Source organism: Grampus griseus (assembly GCF_964374135.1).
Source record: "Grampus griseus genome assembly, chromosome: X".
Lineage (NCBI taxonomy): Eukaryota > Metazoa > Chordata > Mammalia > Artiodactyla > Delphinidae > Grampus > Grampus griseus.
The window spans coordinates 93,003,971-93,019,792 of NC_138999.1; the positions used below are offsets into that span (position 1 = coordinate 93,003,971).

At 49.1% G+C, this 15,822-nt stretch overlaps 1 protein-coding gene across 3 annotated transcripts in view; it reads right to left on the reverse strand.

Annotated features, from left to right (window-relative positions):
* The window catches only part of TSC22D3 (TSC22 domain family member 3), a 58,206-nt gene extending 46,583 nt beyond the window's left edge, over positions 1–11,623 (reverse strand). The window contains exons 1-2 of one of the 3 annotated variants that reach the window (XM_082681800.1): positions 11,441–11,623; positions 10,380–10,805 (exon numbers count right to left, since the gene is read on the reverse strand). In XM_082681800.1, the coding sequence (XP_082537926.1) occupies positions 10,380–10,805; positions 11,441–11,535 (521 nt within the window). In that variant the 5' untranslated portion in view covers positions 11,536–11,623. Of the gene's footprint in view, positions 1–10,379; positions 10,806–11,190; positions 11,291–11,357; positions 11,373–11,440 lie in introns of those variants that run through there. The other 2 variants (XM_082681802.1, XM_082681801.1) reach the window with 2 other exon arrangements.
* Positions 11,624–15,822: the final 4,199 nt, after the last annotated feature.

Sequence of the window (15,822 nt, forward strand, 5' to 3'; positions counted from 1 at the left end):
AATTTACACCCCAGGCCCCAGAAAGGAGTGCAGCCTGAAGCTCTGTGCCCCACTGCCTCTGTACGATGAGAAGCATTCATAACTCACAAGGAGGCCCACAAAGGGAAAAGAAAACCCAGACGACCCTCCCCATTCTTTTTCTTTACAGTAAATAATTTACAAAAACAAATTTTCCTCCCCATATGCTATACTCACTTTATCACTGGTCCCCAGGGCCAGCCTTTACGCATTTCCATACTGTCATGGACTATTTTTAGCGAAGGATGACGTTAAGTACTAGCTGCCCCGTGGGCTTCAAACTCATCTCTTCCTCTTGTCAGAATGCTGTCAGTCCTCCTCTTGTGGACCTGCTGGCCACTCATGGCCTAGAAATATTTCCAAGAGTGTGAGCAGCTACCTAATGTTATGACTTCAGAGGTTCCTGAGAAAGCCTCTGTCTAAACACGTCTCCTTTGGCTTGGGTCTGATGATTAGAATTTCAGCAATAGAGATTCATTTCTTTAGCGCAATATCACTTCCTCAGGAAGCCTTGTCTGATCCTTTGTTATACTCTCTGAGAGAAGCTTATTCCTTTTCCCCCTTGGCACATATTTGTAATTATACTTTCACTAGCGTGGCTCTTCTGGTTAATGTTCATCTCCCCCAGTCTACGGACTATCCCATGATGGCTGTGACCATGCCTTTTGTGAGTTTCCCACTCTATTCCCAGTGCCTAACGGTGAGCCTGTTACATGGAAGGCACGCAAGAATTTGTTGTTGCTATATTTGTTGTTGACTGAATCTGGTCATGAACTTAAATGTGAATTCTCCAGAGCACTGATAGGAAAGGGTGTGGGCGCGGATGCCCAGGACACTAGCACGGGGACAGGGCTGCAAGAAAGTAAGGTGCTGACCACAAGCAGCATCCTCCTTCCCCAGATGATCTGAGGCTGGTTCCTCTTTGCTACTCCAGCTCCCTCTCCTTTCCCGTCAGCTCGAGGCTTCCCTCCTTCCTCAGCCCAACCCCAGGACCGTCATTTATAGGGAACCTGGGAAAGAAGCGTTTGACCAAAGTAGAAGCGAGGCTAAAATGACACCCTGTGGGGCCTCCAGCGGCAAAAGGTATATATATTATCAGGGCAGCACCTTGGCACGCCCCTGCTTCTGTCACCCCCCCTTAGAAGGGGTCTGGTGGAGACTGTGCCAGAGGTGCACAGATGTGAAGCCATACCCCCAGGCTCCTCTGGTGCCCACCCTCAACTGCACTCCCAAGCTCAACGCTGCTGGTTCTGATGAGCTTTCCACAAGCATCCACGAGAGGTGCCTTCCTGCTCCCGGGCCCTGAAGGCCTCCACCTATCCAAGTCTAGCTAGGTCTCTGAGGGGAGGCTACTAGGGGCCAGCTTGCCCCGAGTCAGAGAGGGGCTATGAGAGGAGGGCCAGAGTAGGCCTCTCCTTCCTGAAGCTGGGTGACTCTGGGTTTCAGCCCAGGAAGAATAGAAAGTGTTCCTCACTGTTCCCACCGCAGCCAGCTCGTTCTGACCCATGAGCCCCGCTGGACTGGCAAGGTTCCCTTTCCCGCTCCCAACTAGAGAGCCCTACAGCTCTTCCCACAGGGCCACACCAATCCATTCTTTAAGGCCCTGCTGGAAGCCACAGCCAGAAAGAGACTCTCCTTTCCTAGTCTGCTTTGGCATCGCCTAAGCTCCGGACTTGCGGATCCAGGGAACAGCAAGCTCGAGGCCTTTCCCTCAAGGAGCAGAAGCCCCAGTGTGGCCTGCGGTGGCTCCGGTGGAACTGCTTGGTTCCCCGCCGGCCTTGGGATGCAGCTCTATCACTCTCAGCTCCCCGCAGCCCAGCCCGTGCCTCTGCTGCCTGCCTTCTGTGTCCTCTACAGTGCTTAGCGGGGTAGACATTCAATAAATCCGCAGTAGGCGCTAGATTACTAGCAGGCCCCTGGTCGATAAATGATGGATTGATTAACTGAAGTGCTTGGTCACTCAGTGCAGGGCCTGAGTTCATTCATTTCCCTGTGTACCTGGGGAAGGCGGAGTATATTGCCTTAAAACTGGGCAGAGGTTTTCTTTTTTTTTTTTTCTTTGTTTCTTTATTTTACTGCAACTGAGATGGTGGTCTTCAGCTTGTCTGAGGATTCATGACTCTGAGATTTGGATACAAATCATAACTGCTGGTAATTCCCAATGCCACCTTTTTGACTTTATCTCCCTGTTTCTTCCTCTTTTTCTCAGACAGGACAGCAGTGTCCCCAGCTACCCTCAACCTGTGAGCCATTTACCCCCTGGTGACACAGTGTGACAGGCTGGGCAAAAACGAGGAAAGAGAAGAAGAGGACTTATTGGTTTAGTCACAAACTTTGAGTCAATGCACTATTAGATCGATAGGGCTATTCTGTAATGTAGATATTCGAGTAAGCTTATTAGAGAAATACGTCATAGAATTCAGCAAGCCCCAGTTCACTGGGGGCTCAGTTGCACCAAACCGGTAATGCAATTTTCTGAACAGGCTAGGAAGAGAGCTAAGTATCACTGTGAATTCAGGCTAGCCTGGGGACTTTTAGACTTTGTGGAGAATGGATTGGTAATTGGCTTAGGCCTTCCTTTAAAAAGTTCCTCCAGCTTCCACTAAACCCTTCTCCCTAAAGTCTCCAGAACAGTACCTGAACCAACAAGCAGATAGATACAAAAGGAAGAAGAACTTCTGACACCTGTTTTGGGGCCCCTCCAGATGCACCAGGCTGACTCTTTAGCACCGTACCATCAGGTGATAGCAGGAGATGCCACCCACCCCCCAAAAAACACCCCAAACCACACTAAGCCCACAGCAGCTCACCTGCCTGGTTACATTTGCTGCTGAGTGTGGGGGCTCAAGAGGGAATCACCTTCACAGCCTGGCACTTGGCTCTGAGCAGATACTGGCCTGACACTAGGGAGAGCAGGCTGTTCCTCTGGAAGTGTAGTGAGCTCTACTTAGACCCCCATCAGGCTTCTGAATGCCTGGCCCCAGGGAAGTCTGCCACTGAGCAAGCAGAAGCTTGATGCCTCAGTAACCTGGCTCTGTTACATAAGGCACTACGCGAGATATGAGTCAGGGACCTCAGGCTGGCCCAGGCCCAGCCTAGTCTGGGAGTGAGGCTAAAAGGGAGGGGTGTGTGTGTGTGTGTGTGTGTGTGTGTGTGTGTGTGTGTGTGTGTGGTGTAAGCCAGGAAGGAGCCGCTGGAACCACTTCCCTTCCTCTCACTTCTCACCCCCTTCTTCCTCAGGGATAGCTGTAGCCAATCACTGGCCTAGAAAGCTCGGAGCGGGAATCCTGGCCAGACCCTAAGCTGCGAGCAGCTGCTCTCCATCTCCCCTGAAGAGAAGACAAGAGGAAGTAGGTTGAATACCCAAGGCTGTTTCGTGAGTAAATTCTTCCTTCGAGGAAGGATGGGGAAGGTCCCTGTGGGGCTTTGTCCACCGGCAGGGGCCTGATTTCAGGCTGGGTCTATTTGAGGAAAGTGGCTCCCAGAGGAGGAAGGCTGATAGCGTGCCTGGGGCATCACTGACCAAGCATGCTTCTTGCTCTTGTTTCCCCCTGGGCTAGTGTCTGCACATTGGGAAGCTTCCTAGTCAGTCTCCATGCTGGCTGGGATCTCACACCTCTTAAACTATTTCCAAAAGGGCAGTAGCTACTTTGGGGCAGGGATTTCCAGCTAGAAGGTACAAGTGAATTAGACTTGTCTGTAGAGAAGATTCCCTCCTGCCTGGATTAGCATTTGAAAAAGTTTGTTTTCTATTCTCCAGGACCCCATCTTATCACCGCTCTGACTCCTTCGCTAAGCTGGATTTCGGTATGGTACATGGTAGCTTCCATAAGCCATTTCCCTGCCCTGACTCCTCATCAAAACTGCTTTGAGGCTGGGATCTATCCTTCAGGCCTTCACAGAGATCCCATTAGCCCACAGGGTCCTGCTCTGCCAAAGCGGCGGCCCCACAGCGAAGCCCTAACCCTTGTCCCATTACTGCAAGCCTTGGGACAGTACATGTCCTGGGCCATTATTGCCTTCTTCATCTAAAAGGGAAATTTCATCTTTTTTGACCCCTGTGGTCAAGGAATGCTCTCCCTTGAGTGCACTGAGCACACAGATGCCCCACCAAATGGGTCCAAGCTTCGGGTCCAGGCAGCACATTGGCTTCTCCAGGGGTAGAGAGACTATTGCATGACACCAACCAATTTGTTATGTAAACCCAGCCAGCCATGGCAGATTATGGCTTTGTAGTTATCTTGAGGGCTGCCTTACATAAGAGGAGAAAGTTCAGGTAGGAGCAGAATCGTGATGAGCAAACACCATGCAATGGCCACCACCAGGTGCAGACATGGCCGACCTTATTCCTCTCAATCAGCCCACAAGGTGTGGGCAATGCTCTGCTGGGCTCCATCACTCAGGGGACCTGGAGACCCTGCAGCCATGGCCAGACACATGCATCTCCATTTTCCCAGACTTCCTGGCCTTCAGGACCTGTTATGGAAAGGATCCAAAGCTCTAGCTGGAACTGAAAGCTTGTTAGCTTATCTGGAAGTGCAAATATAAGCAGGATTGTTAACCTTCTCTTCAGGCTGGGAGGGAAAATAAGGTCATCCCGGAAAGAGTTCTTTTCTGAGGTGTGGGCTCACATGGGTCCATTCCTGACAAACCAGAGGTGGAGAAGGTGAAATCTGTGTTCTGTTCTTGCCACCTTTCTTGAAGAGCACGAGCATTCCATCTAGACCTCTCAAGCTCCATGCTGGCCAGAGCTCCACACTGCAGCAGGCCTTTCCAGAACTCCGGCCCCGTCTCTCTGCTTCTCTTCTCCAAACTTGGCTTTCCCATGTCCATTCCCATAGAACCCTACTCCCAGTGAACTGTCGCCCCAAGGAAAATTCTGATAAACTAATCCACACATAGTAGGTAATGACAAGCAAAGCCGTTACATGTTACTCTTTTAAAAAGGAAACCCTCAGGTAGTAAACCCCCGTAGACCCTGGCCATTCATTAGAGAGACACACTCAAAACTTTTGCCAGTTCCTAATTCATGAGCATCCTGAAATCTCATCATTTCTCTCATATGACTTCTACTATTTCTGTTGTTTGTTAAACTTCTTAGCTTTCTTTTCATTGTGATCACTAGCACTAGCAGTTGACTCAGGGAGGGGGTGTTCTCCCCAAAGAAGTAGACATTCACTCACTTCATGGGCATTACTACACTTGAATGGATTGACTAAGAGTAGAGGACCAAAAAACTGAGTTGAAAAGTAGGTGCTGGGCAACTCCACTCCTAGGTAGAGACCGAAAAGAATTGAAAGAAGGGACTCAAAAATATATGTGTATACCAATGTCCAAAGCAGCGTTCTTCACCAGAACCAACAGGTGGAAAGAACCCAAGTGTCCGCGGACAGATGAATGGATTAAACAAAATGTGGTGTATCCACACAATGGAATATGATTCAGTCATAAAAAGCAGTGAAGTACTGATACATGGATGGACCTTGAAAACATTACGCTAAGTGAACGAAGCCAGACACAAAAGGCCACATATTGTATGATTCCACTTATACGAAATATCTAGAATAGGCAAATTCGTAGAGACAGAAAGTAGAATAGAGGTTACCAGGGACTGGGGGGGAGGGGAGAATAGGGAGTTATTTAATAGGTACAGAGTTTCTGTTTGGGATGATGACAAAGTTCTGGAAATGGATAATGGTGATGACTGCACCACTGTGAATATACCTAATGCTACTGAATTGTACGCTTAAAAATGGTTAAAATGACAAATTTTATGTTATATATATTTTGCTGGTATATATGTACATACTAATACATACATATATATATACTTTATATACATATATAAGACACACACATATGTAATATATATAGTAGCTGCTAGTAGAGCAGTAGGGTCGGTCACTACCCAAAGCCTCTTAGCACATGGAATTCACATCTGTGCCTCAGCAAAAAGGCGATTTCTTACATATTGAGGTTCTCATGAGGTATACAAACCATAAATGTTAAGTTTGCAAATGCATTTGTGTTTTTAACAGAGAATGTGCCTTAATCCAAGAGTGCCTATTCTTTGTCAGACCACTAGGCACTCAGGAATTAGTTATTTTGAATTAACTTGGGCTAGGGAAGGACTTTCAAAGTTTGATGCCAAAAGCAAAAATCACGAAGGCAAAGAATGACAGACTTAACCACACGGAAACCCAAAACCTCTCTACAGCAAAGTACGCCATCCTCAAAATCAAATGGCAAATTAGTTGACAAAGGGTTGCAATCTCTAATTCAGGATTTCTTATGGTGTGGTCCAAGTACCACTGCGCTATGGGATAGAAGTTTTAGATGGTACAAGGACAGAAAACTGATCTTAGAATATGAATTTAGGCACTACAGCAGGCAGGCAGGAGAGTTTTGTCCCTCAAATCACACCATGTAAGTGGCTACGTCCTCAGAAATCAGGTCCAGGAATATACATTTATGAAGTCATTAGTCTGAAGATTCAGAGAAGCACACATAATTTTTATGCAATTTTCTGTCAGAAGCCTGATCTCTGAATCTACATCTTTCCCTTTACTGTTATATATACGTCAACAGGGAAGGTTAAATGAATTAGCACACATAAAACAATTAAAAATCTTTGCTATTATTATTTTCTGAGCATCTAAGTGTGGGGACCAGTTGTTGCCAGCTCAGAAGCTTAAAGGTAGACTCCTGGGGCTCTCCGAGCTGGAAGGGAACTCAGATTCAGAGCAGCTCAGATCACATTGGCTGATGTGCTCGGGGGCCAAAGGCAGAATAGAGCTGATTAAGTAGTTTTGGATAAAATCTCAGAAATAAATTTAAGGTTACAACAACAATGACAACAACAGAGTATGGCAAAAGCTCCCATTCCAGCTTGCTACACCTTACTGATCGGAGAATTAAGGCCTCTCAAATTTCAACTTTGCAAGTTTTTTAATAGACTGTATTTCAATTGGAAATTTTAGCTCTTTGCCCGGCATATTACATCTGCCTCTTAAGTTTTCCAGTTTTAGAAGCATTTTCAAACGATACGGTGTAGTCCCCTAATAATAGGGTGACCAACCATCCCAGTTTCCCTGGGACTGTCCCAGTTTGACCATTGAAACTCCTGTGTTGGTTGAAAGTCCTGGGATGGTTGGTCCCCTGACCTAATAAGGACATTTTAACCATTTGGTTAGTTTCTGGGATAATATTTACCTCTGCTTAACAATTCTTTCTTCATAGACAATTCTTTAGTGTCTTTCTGACCTTAGGTGGAGTCTTGGCTCTGCTCTTCATTGTAAGGCATCGGGCAAGTTATTCAATTTTCCCGAGCTTCAGTTTCTTTCATTAAAAAATGAAGAATGGTGATAACAGTACCCATTTCATTGGGTTGGTGTAACTATTAAATGACATTATGCAGCTATACTGCTTAGTACATGCTGTAAACACTCAATAGATGTTAGCTATTAATCTATTATAGTTATTAGTTACTTAACACAAGATTGAAGGGATGGTGTGTAAAACACATCATCTCCCCCCCCACCCCAGTAGTTTAGAGGCACCATTTACATACCAACGAGCTACATGGCCATTACCACTGATTCACATGTATATACACAGCACTGTTCATCAGGACTTCTACCAAGCTATCAGAATTACTGCATGTGGTTCATACCGAAAAAAAAATCACATTTAAACCTTAATAAGAATTTTCCAAGACTAAAGTTGTAAAATCTTTACAGAGGACCACACCAACAATTAAGCAGTCATCTAGCCAAAAAAAACCTTTACTGAGTACTGGGTGTATAACTAAAAGCCAAGGGAAAGCCAAGTAAGTGGAAAACACGCCCTACCCTCAAATTGCTTACACTCTTGTGTTCCAAGGAAACCAAGAGCTAAGCTGGGAGCCAGGGACAGGTCAAAGCAGACAAACCAGAGAGAAATCAAGAACTTGCCCCACCCTTTCTCCCAAGAATATAGGAGCCCTTGCAGCAGGGGAGTGGGCTGCAGGAGGAGGGGCAGGAAGAGTCGCTTCTCCAGAAGAGACAGCCTTGAAGGTAGACAAATTAGAAGAAAAAGACACCCAGGCAGGAATCTGAAATATCAAATCATTAAATGGAACAGAAGGAAGAATGATGGCTGTGGTATGAAGATAGAAAACCAGGGAATAAATGAAGTAAGAAGAGGAAATTTTCACTCGGGAGAAGACTGTCCAGCTCAGATTTTGGAGAAACCCCGTGACCAGTAATAATGGTCTCCTACTTTGCTAATGAGCATGTCATTCTAGGCAAAACCTCAACCAAACTGAGAATCTCCAATCTCGAAGGTCCCAGTTGTCAAGGCAAATGAGAGAATGCTTTGTCCTGCTATTGTCCCGCTAGAACCGTTAAGGCCGTTACCACAGGACCCTGTCACTCCCCAGCCTCATGGAAGCCTGAGGGCTTGAGATGCTCCCTCCACCAATGCTCTCAGCCCCCCACCCAACCTGGTAGCATTTCCAGGCTTTGCCAAGAACCGAACGTCAACAAGCAAGTGTCAGTGGAGTAGGTGACAAGGAGGTCTTGCCACTCAAGAAACCCAGACCACCAGAAAGCCTCCCAACGTGTGGCACAAGCGAACACTTCGATTTCAGGCTTTCAGTCTCACCCCTCACTCGCTTAGGTCTGACCCTCCCAGGCCTCCAACCTAGGAACCAGAGCCGAGGAAGCGTCCCCTCTTCTGTGTCATCAAGCCACTTCGGAGCCGTTTCTCTCCCAGCTGAAAGAGTGCAAGTGCTACAGGCGCGCTTTCCAGGTGTCTTGCCACCCCTCCCCCGCTGCCTATGAGCCCAGATCCCAGCAGATTGTTAGGAGCCTGTTAGGGCTTTCGCTCGGCAGGGTTGCAGCTGCTGTGGTCTGAATACGCTTGTAGTAATCTTTCACCAGAAATGAAGATTCCCTCGAAAACTTTTCCATACACAGTGTGGTTTCTTGGAGACAATGAGATAAATTGATGCGTAAAGTAAAATAATAGGTGAGAAAGGGCTTCGATGGCATGGAAAATGCCTGAAAATACAACCTGTTATAATAATGCTAATTAAGTCACTTGTCCCCTCCTGGAACTTCTGGGGCTGAGGACGCAAACCTGGGCTGAGCACTAAGTGAGGGTAGTTCTTGCCTAGCTCAATGGCTTTTAAACTTTCTTATTTGTGCCTCACTGAAAAGCCATTCAATTATTCAAGTATTCTGCGGGAGCTCAAAATTTCTTATTACCTTGTCTGAGCACATTACCTGCCCACAACCTGGCATCTCAGAACTAGAAGGAACCTTAGAGACCACAGAGGTCAGGCGGCTTGCTCAGGTTCACACAGGGAAGTAGAGCCATAACTTGTACTGCAACCCAGGTCTCCCACAGCGGGGTTTCTCTTTCTCTTACATAACCTGTGATGTTGAGAAAGAAGAAAATCCACCCGCTTGCACGCACGGACGCGCACACGCGTGCGCACACACACACACACACACACGCACCAGTGCCCTCTTCCTATGGCTCTAAGAACACCAAACACACCACTAGGTTTCCTGAAGTTGCCTCCCCTGCCTCAAAATTGCCTCAGTTGTCCCCCCAAGACCGGCTCTTACCAGAGTGTCTCATACTGGAGGACTGCAGCCACCTTTGGTCTTCCCATTGTGTTTCTATCCTTCCCTCTCTCTTCCTTGCCCTTCAGCAAGATTTCTAGAAAGCCTGACCCGCACTCCAACACACGCCTGCTATGACATGGATCATCCACCCTCCTGTCCTTAGGATGCTCTTTGGGGCTGCATTTAACCGTCATTGGAAACTGAAGGCTGTGATCCATGGAGGCGGTGCGGGGTCCCGCCTCATCCGGAGTTTCAAGAAATTCTCACAGGTCTCTAATTTTGCCTATCCCCCCCGCTCTCCCCGACACCAGCAGCAGCTTAATTTGTCTCAACGTTTTGTTTGCCCTCATCCTCAGTCAGGGCCACTCAGTAATTTTAAAGCCCTTGCCGTTTCCATCTGAGTTTGCATATTTGGAAATGGGCTTTTTAATGAGGGTGGGACTCAGATCCCAAGAGCTACACCCAAACCATCTAGGACTCTGTCCACCTTCTGGGCTCCAGCATCTCCCTAGGAAAGACTCTGCAGGCACCTTTCAAAACAGGGCTCCCACCTGCCAGGCTTCCCCTCAGCCGTACAGGAATCCAGGTAGCCTCAGGGTCCGGTCGTGGCAGCCCGGGAGCCCGACAGCCGCCCCCCCCCCGTGCCCCTTCTGGCCTTCCTGTTGCCCCTTTCTGTCAGAGGGGCGGGTCCAGCCGAGGCGGCTGCGAGCCGGGCCCGTGTGCCCACCCGCGTGCCCTGCCACCCACCTGTGGAAGAAGAGCAGGATGGAGAGCATGGTCTGGTCGATGTTGCGGTTGCAGATGCCCTCGTTGATCAGGTAGCAGGGGTCCCGCAGCACGGGCTCTAGCGAATCCTGCCGCATTATGCTGTTGAGCTTGTCGGTGTTGAGGTTCTCGAAGATCAGCTTCTCCTGCAGCTGCCGAAAGTTGCTCACGGTGGGGCTGCCCGGGTTGTTGTTGGCCCCGCTGCTGTCGCGCTGGAGCCCGCTGCGGTGGGCCAGGGCCAGGCAGCAGTTGCAGCAGTCGAGGCCGACAGGTGAGCGGCAGTCGGGCTTGGACTGGGCCATATTCTCCGCCTCGGGGGACGCCTGGCCCGCGAGGTCAGGGGCGGCCGGCAGGTGCGCGCCCGCCGGGCCGGCCTGAGGGGACTCCAGGGTGTCTGGGAAAGACAAGCTGTGAGGAGAAGAGTTGGAAATGAGCGCCGAGAGCCGGCCACCCTCGGCTCGGCCCCCTTCTGGCTGTGCCGCTCGGGGTGCGAATAGAAACAGCTGGACAAACAGCTCTGAGCGGATCCTTCGGGCTCACTTCCTCCTCTTCCTCCTCCTCTCCCCCACCCCCTCCTCTCCGGGCCGGGGCCGCCCCCCTGAGGTGCCACACGCGGCCCCAGAGCCGTCCCAAGTTTCCCAAGTATAAGCGGGGGCCCGGGGCGGACCTGTGGTAGCAGGAAGGGCGGTTGGCGGGGTAGAGGGAGAGCCGGGGCGCGCCCTCGCTCCCTCCCTCACGGGTTCGCTCCCTCCCTCACGGGTTCCCTCCCTCCCTCCCCGGCTCGCGGACTTGCCAGAACTCGGGCTCCCCGGGGCTGCGCCGGCGGAGCGGTAGCGGGAGCCGAGCGCGAGTGAGCGAGTGAGCGAGCAAGCGAGCCGCGCGTCCGGTAGTCGGCGCGGGGCCGTGACAACATGCAAATGACCCCTGGGGGGCAGGCGGACCACGAGGGGCCGCGCTTACCCCCGCGTGCTCCTCAGAGCCGGCGCGGTCCTGCCCCGCCCCCAGCCCCGCCCCGACCCCCGCACTCTAACGGCTGCCCGCACCCTCGCCTGAGGCGCCGGGAGCCCGGCCCAGCTCTCCCTCCCTCAACGCGCTCCGCGGCGCCCAAGCTCGGGCTCTCTCGCCGCTTCTGGCGCATCTTCGGCCAGAAATCCCCGAGAGCAGCCGCTCGGGGCGGCCTCGCCACCCCGGTCTCGAGCTCGGCGGGCGGGCCAATGTGTCTGTTCCCACCGCGGACGGGTGCCCCTACAGGAGAGACGCCGCCTTCGAGAAGCGGGGTGGCGGTGGTGGTGGCGGGGGGAGGTGCAGAGAGAGCGGTGGCCCCTGAGGAGAGTCTCAGGGCGCCGGGCACGCCTCGGGAGGACCCAAGACGGGCCTGGAACAAAAGTCACAGAAGCACACTCAACTGCTCCTTGGTCTCTGTCCCTTTCTTTTCCCTTCACTCATCTTCCCCTTTCCTCCCACTTGCTCTCTCCTGTCTCCCCTGAGCCCCAGCGGAGGCGGTCTCTGAGCTCGCTCCGGGGAGTGCCAGCCCCTCAGCGGGCTTCCCGCCGCCCCTGTTCCCTCGCTGTCTCAATCCCCCACCCCCCAGCCTGCCTTCTCTTGGCCCTTCTCCCATTCTTTATCTCAGTCTTCCTCTTTATTTACTCCTTTCTGCTCTTTCCTTTCTTTCTCGCCCCCCCCTTTTTTTTTTTTTTTGAGGTACCCGGACCTTTCACTGCTGTGGCCTCTCCCGTTGAGGAGCACAGGCTCCGGACGCGCAGGCTCAGCGGCCATGGCTCACGGGCCCAGCCGCTCTGCGGTATGTGGGATCTTCCCGGACCGGGGCACGAACCCGTGTCCCCTGTATCGGCAGGCGGACTCTCAACCAACTGCGCCACCAGGGAAGCCCGCCCCCTTTTTTATTCTTTTTCTGGATTCCTTTTCTTTATTTCCTCATTCACCCCTTTCCTCCCCCATTCCTCTTTTTCTTGCCTTGGTTTCTTTCTTCCCCTTCCTTTCCCTCATTTTATTTCCCCCTCGCTTCCCTCACCTCTGCACCTCCTCTTTCTCCCTAGTTTTGTCCCATCCTCCCCTCTTCACTTAGTTTCCCCGATTTTTCCAAATTTCCTCTCCCCTCCCTTTTCCAATCCCCACCTGCCACCTTAGGTGATCTCTGTCCTTACCCTTTCAAGGTGGGCATGTAAATTGATACAGCCACTATGGAAAAAGTGATACATACCAATAAATTGATACATACCACTATGGTATGGAGGTTCCTTAAGAAACTAAAAATAGAACTACCTTATGACCCAGCAATCCCACTACTGGGCATATACCTTGAGAAAACCATAATTCAAAAAGAGTCATGTACCACAATGTTCATTGCAGCTGTATTTACAATAGCCAGGACATGGAAGCAACCTAAATGTCCATCGACAGATGAAGAGATAAACAAGGTGTGGCACATATATACAATGGAATATTACTCAGCCATAAAAAACACAATTGCGTCATTTGTAGAGATGTGGATGGATCTAGAGACTGTCATACAGAGTGAAGTAAGTCAGAGAGAGAAAAGCAAATATCGTATATTAACGCATATATGTGGAACCTAGAAAAATGCTACAGATGAACCGGTTTGCAGTGCCGAAATAGAGACACAGATGCAGAGAACAAACGTATGGACACCGAGGGAGGAAAGTAGCAGGGAGGTGTTGGGGGGGGGGATAAATTGGTAGATTGGGATTGACATATATACACTAATATGTATAAAATGGATAACTAATAAGAACCTGCTGTATAAAAAATTTTTAAAAAGATTATAGGGCAATTGTGTCCAATAGAAATATGAAAATCACATATATAAATTTTAATTTTCATATAGCCATATTTTTAAAGTTAATTTTAATAATGTTTGAATAATGTAATTGAAAAACATCAATCTAATAGCCCTATATCAAACTCTAAATTTTGATAACAGAGAGAATATACTTTCTTTTCAGTTACTCAGAGAACTTTTACTAAAATTGAGTTATATAAGACTACAGAGAAAAGATCAAAAAATTCTAGAAAGTAGAGGAAGAATAGCATAGTGGTTAGCCTGTCTTGGGTAGATCCCACCTCCACCTTTGGCTAGCTGACCATGGGCAGTTTTCCCTTGAACTTCCTCTTTTCAAAATATCACCAATTAGAACAAGAACAGGCCATAATGCTCCAGCAATGTCCTGGTGGCCCCTGTGGCAGCTAACAGTCAATTAATGCTTCCGTTGCATGGAGGTCTCTTAAGAGGGAAGGTGGAGGGCAGGGGTAGAAGCCAGGATGGCCACGGTAGCTGGGAGCTTTGCAGAGGTTGGTGGGAGAGGCGGGGGAGGGGAGGAGGTAGGTGGCTCCAGGCAGCAGCTATTCACCAACCGTTATGGATGTATCTCAATATTTTAACAACTGGTGCAGCTTTATTATAACAATGTAACTGACTAACTAAAAAAAAAAAAAAAAAAAGAGGTGCAGAGATTGGATGTTCATGGGCACTGGGGTGGGGAGGGGGAATCTCATGAAACTTTGACCTGAGGGTTCTTGACCCTGAGGAGAAGGTGTCTTTGGAGCTGAGCTGAGGTGAAAGGGCAGACTTGTGGGGAGCACGGCAGGCTGATGCCCTGGGTCAAACCCCACCTTTGTGTGATGTAGGGATGCGCTGGGTGGGTAAGTGGTAGGGTTCTGGGGTGTCTCAGAACTTGGAGACCTGGAATACTTTGAATGCATAGGATTCAATAACTATTGGTTCCTGAAAAATATTTAAAATATTCATGATGTTCAGTTTTCACTCAAAACTCAAATGGATTTCAGTTTCAGTCAGCACTCCCCACCCCCCTTCTTTCACAAGCCCATGGCCCTTGCAATAGAGCAGTATATACTGCCATCTAGTGTTCAAGACTTTGAACATTTCCTGCCTGAGTCAGGTCTTGCAGAGACACTGAATTCCGCTAGTGGAATTCCACTTGCCTGCTAGTGGAATTCACACTGCACTGGTCCTGAGAGCCGGAGGAAAGAGGAGGTGGTTCCTGTACACTAAGAGGGCTTGATGGCCAGACTGACACCAGTTGGGGCAGAGCCACCCTCTTCTAGTGGCGCTCCACTTGCCTGAGTCCCTGTAGATTGGGCTTTCATAGATTTGACATTCCCTCTGTATGCCACGAGGATCACCCCCATGATTAGGAGCAAAGGGCAACCAACAAACTCCTGTTTCCAAGGCTCTTGGGTCTTATATGGGGCCCAGCAACTTCCGGAAATGGAAGGAGGGCCATACTCTCTCTGCTGTAGGGCCCAGAAAACCAAAATCAAGCTGTACCCCTGCTTCCTGACAGGATCCCAAGATAAGACGTGAAAGAGGCATTGGGAGGTCACTGACCAGTCCAGCAAAGCTGAGAGTATGCTGTGTTCTCACAGACTACTGAAGATTGTTTGTTCTCTCAAAACCCAATCCTTTAGATGCGTTAATTTCCCCTTTTCTTCTTCTTCGCTGTCTTTTTTTTTTTTTTAATGTTCTTGGGTAAAAGCCAGAGGAGGTAGTAGAATATGAAATTTCATATGCATTGTGTGGACTTATAGCCTACTAAATTGTTTTTTAATTACAGTGTTTATGATTTTCCCTCTTGTTTATAATTATTTTATGTTAAACATTATAACAAAATATATTAGCTCCATAAATGTTTATTTAAGTTGTGTTTTGAGACTTGCTGGGACCTTTTGCTTCTACACTTGCCTGAGTCCTCTTATCTTTGTGCATAACCTTGGGATGAGGCCCTGGTGGAAGTATTTCCTTCTTGGCATTTGGCACCATTAAACTCCAGATTTTGTCCCCTTGACATTTCTCTTGTTGTAGTCTTTGCTCGCAAGCAGTATTGTTAATAATTCAGTACAGCTTTGCATACTATATCCAGGCCTCTTTCCTTAGAAAGAGGAAAATCTAGATAGCTCGGATATAGAGTTCAGAAAGCTGTTGTGTGTTTGCATACAAGTCCAGCTTGTACTGACATATAGCATAACTCCCCGGGAAGGCTGACTGGGCAGGGCCTCCTTGACTCCTCTCTGTGAAGCCTTGCTTTGCTCACATATACTGTGTTGGATGGAGAGACTCCAAGTAGCAAAACGTTCTTACATAAACACAACAAGCAGAAGGGGCCCCCACTTGCAGACAGAGCTGGTGGCTTTCTGGGTGGAGTAGAAAGGGGAGAAAAGGGACACCTTCTTCTCAGATGGAGTCATCAACAGTCACATACTCTCCACTTGCCCTGTGCCAAGTATGGGGTTAGTGAGGTTTCAGAGGTAGATAAGACACAGCCCAAGCCCCCAAAGAACTCATGGTCTAGTTGGCAAAACAGATACGTAAACAGACAAATACAGCACAAACGGGAAGTGACGATGGAGGCCTGGTGTGTGTGTGGGG